At 53.5% G+C, this 9036-nt stretch overlaps 1 protein-coding gene across 1 annotated transcript; it reads right to left on the reverse strand.

The window, feature by feature from the left end:
- Positions 1-5331: 5331 nt before the first annotated feature.
- On the reverse strand, positions 5332-7791 carry CLPSL2 (colipase like 2). Its single transcript, XM_072831603.1, has 3 exons — positions 7684-7791; positions 6954-7076; positions 5332-5539 (listed from the first exon to the last, which is right to left on the reverse strand). Exons 1-3 carry the CDS (start codon positions 7765-7767, stop codon positions 5444-5446), a joined length of 303 nt encoding a protein of 100 aa, XP_072687704.1. The 5' UTR covers positions 7768-7791; the 3' UTR covers positions 5332-5443.
- Between the last annotated feature and the right edge of the window lie 1245 nt (positions 7792-9036).

Raw genomic sequence — 9036 nt, forward strand, 5'->3', positions numbered from 1 at the left:
CAAGAGTTCAGGTGCAAACTGAGCTTTTGGAGGGTGGATTATGGAATGGGCTGAAGCCCATCAGGGTGGGGAGGGGAGCACAAGTCTCTGGGAGACTTTCATTCATGCCCCAACAGAGGAAAGGCCCAAGCCTAAGCTTCCTGCCTCTCTGACCCTTCACACACACACGCCCCAGCAACCTGTGTACAGCCCATTTCAACCTGCATCTCCAGTGGGAGTGGATGGAGGAGGGGGAGGCAACAAAGAGAGAGCATTAGAAGAAAATGTTCTTAGCTGACTACTTCTCCTCCCCCTCCTCCTCCTCCCTCTCCTCCCCTCCCCTCCCCCTCCTCCTGTTTTCTTACAACAGCCACAGATGATTTTAAATGATTTCTCATTCTTCAGAAATACCCAAATCAGGTCCAGCAGACAGGAACAACTCGTTATCCAGGTGCAAGAATGTCTGGGAAAGACAGGACTTTGACCTTCCCCTTGGGGGTTGCTTTGCCCTCAGCCCTTAAGGGGCAGCCCCCACTCCCAGCCCAGTCTAGTTCTGGGGCCCATCTGCTTGCACACAGCAGAGGAGCCTGAGCTGAAGGGACCCCCTCAGACACAGTTCATTCTGGTTGCCTCCTCCAGGCTACCCCCTAGGATTGTTGGTGCCCTCCTCCTAGTTTAATCTCTGACATCACTTTTCACGTCCTGAACCCATGTGCCTATCCTGAGGGAATGAACACCCACTCCCAGGCGGCTTCCGCCTTTTCTCCTTAAGTCCCTCAGCGGGCAAACCAGCTCCCGTCTCCTGCGCACCCCCTGACCTGGAGCCACAGCCGAAGCCCTGGGGCTGCTGAGGAGGGAGGGCCGGGAACCACGCTGGGAGCCGACCCTCTAGCTGTGCCCACTTACAAGGCAACTTTCGAAGTTTGCTGAGATGACCTCTCGAGAGCCCGAGCCGGAACCCACATTCGAAAGAAAAGCCCCGCCCCCCACCTGGGGTTCCCAGCCTTTGGGGGCGGTCCCCACCTTGGGCCGGTCCTCGGGCTCCCCCAGGCGTCTGGGACGTGCAGTCGCAGCGCGCATTCCGGCTCCGGGGCTGGCCGCTCCCCTCCCCTCCCCTTGCTCCGTCGGGTTCTGGGTCCCCCTCCCTCCTTCCTGGGGACCCCCTCCCCGGGCTGTGACACGTGCTGTCCTCGTGCGCCCGGCGGCAGCCCTGGCTCCTGCGCGGCTTGCGCTGGGGGCCGAGCTCCCGGGCGTCCTGCGGGGAGACGGCGCCCTGGTCCCGGCCCCTGCGGCTGCCCGCGCCCGCCGCGCTGCGCCCTCGCCCTCGCCCTCGCCCTCGCCCTCGCCCGGGCCGGGCGCTCGGGAGCTGGTGCCCGAGGGGACTAGAGAGATGTGGCAGGTTTGCCATTCGTGGCACCCAAACAGGTGACTTCTCTCGCACGCACCGGCCGAGCCAGGCCTTCCTGTCTACTCCCGGCGGTTCCTTCCGCGGCCCGACCCTGTCTCTGCAAACTCGTATTCACCTTAAAGCGGAGCCTGCTTGTCACCTCCGGGCTCCCTCCTCCCCGACACTCACACACGTCCTGATCCCCAATGCTGCGTCTTAGGAGGTCACAAGATCTGTCACTGCCGCCATCGTCTCTGTCAGACGAGCCCAGTAGTCAGCAAGTAGCACCCGAGCACCCACTGAGTCCAGGCAGCGTTCCGGGCCCTGGGAACACAGCTGGGAGCAAAAGGAACAGAAATGCCCAGAAATGCCTGCCCTGCGGGAGCTGACATTCCAGAACAGCTGTCCCACAGGACTTGCACCAATGCAAAAATGTGCTTTTTCTGCATGTTCCCATTTGATGATCACTAGCCACATGTGGCAGCGGATCTCATTAGCTCTAGAATTCAAAGGTCTCCGAGTTCCAGGGATTTGAAAAGATTCTTTCGTGTAATTCGATTGTATGTTATTATTATTATTTTTAATAGAGCTCATTTTTTCCAAATATTTATTTATTTATCTATCTATTTATTTATTTATTTAGCGGGGGGGGGGGAGAGAAAGAGAGAATGAGGGAGCACAAGCAGGGGCAGAGGGAGAGGGAGAAGCAGACTCCCCGCTGAGCAGGGAGCCCAATGCGGGGACTCCATCCCAGGACTCCAGGATCATGACCCAAGCGGAAGACTCAACCGACTGAGCCACCCAGGCTCCCCCTGATTGTATATTATGATTAATAAACAGCATCATGAATATTTTCTCAGATGAGGTGACTGAGCCCCAGAGAAGTTGCCAAACTTCCCCGAAAGTCACAGAGCTATCAAGTAACAATTAGGTTCTAGTTTTCATCTTTCCACTCTCTTTCCCCAGAGATCTTCAATTAGAATTTTTTCTTTTTCTTTTTCTTTTTAGAGAAGGAGAGAGTGCATGCAGTGGGGGAGAGGGGTTAGGAGGAGGTACAGAATCAGGACACTCTCTGGGTTAAACTGTCCTTCATGGGTGACTCTAGTGATCCAGGCACCACCCAGCCACCCACCCACCACCTCATCTGACGGTCTGGCTGTGGCAAGAGAGAACTAGGAACTCAAAGCTTTTGTGGGTGCTTCATGGAGGGGGAAATCAACTCTCATCCAAAATTGGTTTGGGGGATGCCAGGGTGGCTCAGTGGTTGAGCGTCTGCCTTCAACTCAGGACGTGATCCCGGGATCCTGGGATCCTGAGTCCTGCATCGGGTTCCCTTCAGGGTGCCTGCTTCTCCCCCTGCCTGTGTCTTTGCCTCTCTCTGTGTGTCTCTCATCAATCAATCAATAAAATCTTAACCAACCAACCAACCAACCACCAAACAAAATTGGTTCAGATGTTGGGACTGATCATACACATAACAAGATTATATGAAAAGATTTATTAGTCGAACACAGGAACGTTCCCAGGACAGCAGGGCAGGTGCGAGGAGGTGTGAGTAGCAAGGATGAAGGGGTGTGTGGCTTTGGCTGTTTTTACTGTGGCTAAGCATTGGGGCCAGAGTGAGGGTTTCCCTGGGCAGGCTGGGGGCATGTGGTCTGCACAGCCCACCAGCACCAAGGAGAGTGTGTACCTTTATATGGACTTGCCTAGATGTGGCGCAGAAGGGGAGTGAGGGCTTAAAAGCTGTCATTGCCCAGTCACCAAAAATGGAGACTTCCTTTCCAATGTGTCACACTTGGGCTTCTCTGCTTAGGCCTAGAAGTCACACCTGTCACTTTGCTGGCTAGAAATATTCACACAGCCCAAGCTACCTGTAGGAAGGCAGGCCTTCTGGTGCCAATGGTGAAGAAAATGAAATGGGACTTGAACTCATAACATTGTCTGTTGTCTTGCATTGGAAAAAAAGGAGGAACCTATGGGGGTAGAGACCTCACCTTAGAAATAAGGCTTCTGAGAGATGAGAGCCGTGTCTGGGCAGAGAAAAGGCTGATCAGATGGGAAGAAAATGATTTGGTTAAATGAAGGTGACCTGGAGCTTTGGTCTTCTCAGCATTAGGATTATTCCTCTAAAACTTCCATGTGAGGAACATAGTAATATTTGAATGTCCAGATGCAGAAAAATAATGCCTCTGAATCTGCATATTAACTCCTGTAATGCAACAAAGAAACAAATGAGGAAGGAGGGGAGGACAGAGAAGGAGGATGGAGAGGAGAGCAGCAGATGGCTGAGCAGGAAGCTAGAAGGTGGTGAGCACAAGGACAACCTCAACCAGCAGAGCCCTCGTCCTGCCTCTTCCACCAGCAGGTGCAGGAGAAGTCATCTACTTTGTTTGAGCTATCTTTACAGCAGGTTTTTGTGTCCTTAGCCAAGAACTTGTATCTTGAATGGATGGTTTGGATTGGGAAATGTTCCTAATGGCTACCCATAGAGAAATGGTTGAGCAAGACATGGTCCACAATAAAATGAGGCAAAGACTTTGGGGACGCCTGGGGGGCTCAGCGGTTGAGCGTCTGCCTTTGGCTCAGGTCGTGATCCTGGGGTCCTGGGATCGAGTCCCCCTGCAGGGAGCCTGCTTCTCCCTCTGCGTGTGTCTCTGCCTCTCTCTCTGTGTGTCTCTCATAAGTAAATAAATAAAATCTTTAAAATAAATAATAAATAAATAAGATCCTGTCCTCTAGAACAAGACAGCCTGGGTTCAGATCCCAGCCCCATCCTTTATTCTGAAATCATGAGAAGGGTACTCAATACCCTATTTGTAAAATAGGTTTATTTGCTTATTTTGTTTAGTGATCTTTACACCCAACATGGGGCTCGAACTCATGGCCCTGATATGAAGGGTTGCATATTTTCCTGACTGAGCCAGCCAGGTGCCCCCCATTTGTAAAATAGGGATAATTATAGTACCTACTCTAAACTTGCTGTAACAATAACATGAATTAATATAGATAAGAAAGCATTTAGGGAATCTGTGGGTGGCTCAGCGGTTAAGCATCATGCCTAAGGCGTGACCTTGGGAGTCATGTAGCTCTCTGAGCCTCAGTTTCTTTTTTTTTAAGATTATTTATTTATTTATTTATTCATGAGAGACACACAGAGAGAGAGAGAGAGAGAGAGAGAATGAGGCAGAGACACAGGCAGAGGGAGAAGCAGGCTTCATGCAGGGAGCCCGACGTGGGATTTGATCCCTGGTGTCCAGGATCACGCCCTAGGCTGAAGGCGGCGCTAAACTGCTGAGCCACCCGGGCTGCCCGAGCCTCAGTTTCTTTATTCGTAAAATGGAACCGATAATATCTGAGAGAGTGGAGGGACATCTGGGTGGCTCAGTCAGTTAAGCGTCTACCTTTTGGCTCAGGTCATGATCTCAGGGTCCTGGGATCGAGCCCCACGTCAGGCTCCCTCCTCAGCGGGGAATCTGCTCTCCCTCTCCCTCTGTCCCTCCCCCTGCTCATGCTCTCTCTCTCAAATAAATAAAATCTTGAAAAAAAAATCTGGGAGAGTGGAGACCCGAAAGCACCAGGTCTTTCCCACCACAGGCTTGAACATTTTTGCATTTATACTTTACACACCTTCTCATAACATTCTCTCAATGATCTCCACCCTCTGCTCCCCTTGGAAAGCATTTCAATATTCCCTTCCAGTCCTTCCTACCATATAACCCATCCATGGGCACCCCAACATACACCTTCCAGCCATATTCCCCAACCCTACCCTTCCCATACAGCCAGCCCTCCACACCTTCCCGGGACCCAGCCTCTTCGCTCACTACCCTTATCCCATCCCCTTCCTGCAACTCGGTCCCAAGACCACCAGGCCTCTAGATAGAGCCAAACTTTCCACCCCGGACTAGAATAATCCCTCCCAGGTATCCTCTCCCAGAAAGTGCAAACAGAGGCCAGAGCCAGGAAGTGACTTTAATGTCTCAGGAGCTGGAATGTGAGCAAGACAGGGCTCTCCAGGCCTCTGGCCCCAAGGGACTGAGGGAGGGTGGGGTGGCAGCGACCAGCCTGGATCCTCCTCTAAATCAAATGGCAACGGCGGGAACAGATTGGGTCCTTGGATATGCAACTCAAGCCGCTTTGGCAGGGGCATATGACGTTGAGGGCTCCTTTGGTCTGTGGGAAATGTGAACGAGAGGTGGGAGTCACCAAGGTACAGGGAAGAAGGGGGTTTACACCTCTCGGGGAGCAGGAGCCTGGGGGCTCTCAGCTGTACAGTGGATAGCTCTATGACCTTAGGCAAGTTAGTGAGTTCTTGGTCTCAGTCTCCTCATCCGTCAAATGGGGGTGGCAATAGTAACCTGCCTCATGGGGTGACCATGAGGACTGAATAAAATAGATCCAGGGCCCATCATGAAAAGACCCTCTGGCCACCCCAGCTGTACAGTCAGGCCATCGGCAGCTCCCCAGACAAGGAAGTGGAGGCCGAGCCCATTCTTCCTAGAAAGGTTTGGGCCCAGGGCCAGATAAGAAAGGAAGAGGAGTAACGACCCGTACTATGCGTTCTGCATTTCTATCAGCTCAGAACCAAGCCCGGATGGGCACTGTCGTTGCCAGGACAATATTGGTGAGGTTGTCACTTTAGCACCATCTTACAGGTGAGGAAACTAAGGCTCAAAGAGCAGAAGTGACCTGGCTGAAGTCACAGAGACAGGGGATGGAAAATCCAGGATTTAAACTCAGGGCATTGGGATGCCTGGGTGGCTCAGCGATTGGGTGTCTGCCTTCAGCTCTGGGCATGATCCTGTTTCGGGGATCGAGTCCCGCATCGGGCTCCCTGAGGGGAGCCTGCTTCTCCCTCTGCCTGTGTCTCTGCCTCTCTGTGTTGCTCATGAATAAATAAATAAATAAAACCTTTAGGAAAAAACAAAAAAACCTCAGGTCCTACTCCCAAGCTCTGGTCCCTGCTGCCTCAGTGCCAGGCTCTTCTCAAAAAATTGGAGGTGGGTCACCTGGGTGGCTCAGTGGTTGAGCGTCTGTCATTGGCTCAGGATGTGATCCCGGGGTCCTGGGATCAGGTCCCACATCGGGGTCCACGAGGCGGCCTGCCTCTCCCTCTGTGTCTCTCATGAATAAATAAATAAAATCTTTAAAAAAAAGAGAGAGAGGGAGGTGGGGACTGGTAGGGAAAAGGTCTTTTCCCATCTCCTTTGCCTCAGTGATGTCAGGGTTGAGATATTCATTCAACAAACGTTCAGTGATCACCTACTGTGTGCAGATACTAAGTTGGAGGTAGGGGGTTCAAAGATGGCCATGCTGCAAGCCTGCCCTGGGCAAGCTCCAGCCAGCTCATGCTCTGGACGGCACCCACGGAAGACTGGGGCAATCCAGGCTGTGCTGAGAGTGGGAGCTGCAGGCTTCCCAGAAGAGGCAACCAGAATTGTGCTGCAAGATGAGTAGGAGTGGCCGGGTGAGGAAGGGGTGAGGGCACTCCAAGCAGAGGGTGAGAAAGCAGAGGGCAGCCCCAGAGGCCTGTTTAGCCTCCCCCACCCTTCAGGCCAGAGCTGGCTGCCCCAGCCCAGAGCCTCACCTGGAACAGGCACAACATGGCTATTCTGGCCTTGGGGGCACAGAAGGCGCCTCCGTGGTCCAGGTTCATTAGGCAGCAGTCACTGACGCACTCGGAGTGGTGGGAGCACTCCACTCCGTTCACCTGTGGGGACAACTCTGGTGCCACCAGCTCTCTGGCTGCATGGGAAGGGGAGGGAGGACCTGGGACGTTGCTAGGCCCCTGGGGTCCGGGAAGAGAGGCCATGAGATGGTGGCCACCAGGGGCCACCCCCTGCCCTGCACCTGACCCAGGAGAGGAAGGGGGGGGGTCAGTACTTTGCCTGTGTCTCTCCTTTTCCTGGGCTCCCTCTATGCTCTATACCCCCAGTTCACACTTGGTAGGAGTGGTGGGAAGAAAGGGAGGGACAGAAAGATGGGGAAGGGAATGAAGAGCGATTGCTCAGGAGAGGGGGAAGAGAGATTAGGGCAGGTTGGTAAGGCCGGGCTGGGGGGCAGGTCTGAGACAGCCTGGGGTGGGCTCGGCTCAGGGGAGGGGGGGCTTGGTGCTGGTCATAAGGCCACTTTCTTTCACCTCCGGGGCCACCAGGCAGGTGAAGCAGCAGGGCTCTGAAGCCCTTTGGGGGACTCAGTAAGCTTCCAGCCCTGGGAACAAGTCCCCACCCCCTACTCAGCTCTCCAAACCCAACCAGTGCCTCCTGGCTGGTCTAAGGCGACTACAGTGGAAGGTTCGAAATGCTCTTTTGGCTCACCTTCATGAACCTCTTTTTAAAGGGCAGGAACTCGCCTGGGCAAGGGAGCAGAACCCCCGCGAGGAGCACAAGGGCCATGGCCATGAGCCTGGGCACCGAGGATCCTGGCTCTGGTGGGGCCGGAGGGGCCCCAGGGACAAACCCCTTGCCTGGCACGTGACCCGGGGCCCCAGGTGCCCGCCCTGGGCCGGGGGTGGAGGGTGAAGAAGTTAATGGTCACAGGCTGCTCTGCAGCGCAGGCAGCAGACAGGATTCTCCCAGGCCCTGGAAGCAATGGCATAAGGAGGGCAGCTCCCGTGATACCCTGATTCAAGCCTTGGACAGGCTGGATCACACATTTTAGGGGGCCCAGGGGGCCCCAAATGCATTACTTTCAAATTAGGGGGGAAAACCACTCGTGGAATAAAATTTTGTTTTTTTTTTTTTTTTTTTTTAATTTTTATTTATTTATGATAGTCACACAGAGAGAGAGAGAGAGAGAGGCAGAGACATAGGCAGAAGGAGAAGCAGGCTCCATGCACCGGGAGCCCGACGTGGGATTCGATCCCGGGTCTCCAGGATCGCGCCCTGGGCCAAAGGCAGGCGCCAAACCGCTGCGCCACCCAGGGATCCCTAAAATTTTGTTTTGAAAAATTATGTGAAGTCGATATACTGAAATGAAAGTCAGCTTCGTCCTTAATAGTCTGATCCTCTCCTGTCTCTCTGTCCCTGGTGCCCCAGACTGCCCCCTACCCCTTATCTTTTGGAGAAGCCAGCCCCGGCGTCTGGTGCTTCTGAGGCCTGGTGCTTCCAGGTCCAGTCTTGTCAGTGGGAAGAATCAGGAGGAGAGGGACCCTGGGTGGCTCAGTAGTTGAGCATCTGCCTTAGGTTCAGGGCATGATCCCCAGGTCCCAGAATCAAGTCCCGCATTGGGCTCCCTGCATGGAGCCTGCTTCTCCCTCTGCCTGTGTCTCTGCCTCTCTCTCTGTGTCTCCCATGAATAACTAAATAAAATCTTTAAAAAAAAAAAAAAAAAAAAAAGAATCAGGAGGTGAAACAAGATGGCCTTGAAGACCTAGGAATTGTCTAGTCTTGATGAGTCAATTAATTGTCTAAGGGTTTGTCTGTGAATCTTATGAAAGTCAGGATGTGCAGACAATGGAAGAAAGGAAAAAAGACTCAGAGGGAAACGGGGTTTAAGGGACTGCGTCATGAGGCTAACAGTGGAATGGTGGGGGAGGCAGCCTTCCTCAGGATGTCCCTCTCCATGAAAACTTCACCTCACCTCGCCCTTGCCTGCCTCTGCTTTTTACAAAAATTTGCTCTTGGGGGCAGCTGGGGTGGCAGAGCGGTTTAGCGCCACCTTCAGCCCAG

This window comes from Canis lupus, chromosome 7 (genome assembly GCF_048164855.1).
Source record: "Canis lupus baileyi chromosome 7, mCanLup2.hap1, whole genome shotgun sequence".
Classification (NCBI taxonomy): Eukaryota; Metazoa; Chordata; class Mammalia; order Carnivora; family Canidae; genus Canis; species Canis lupus.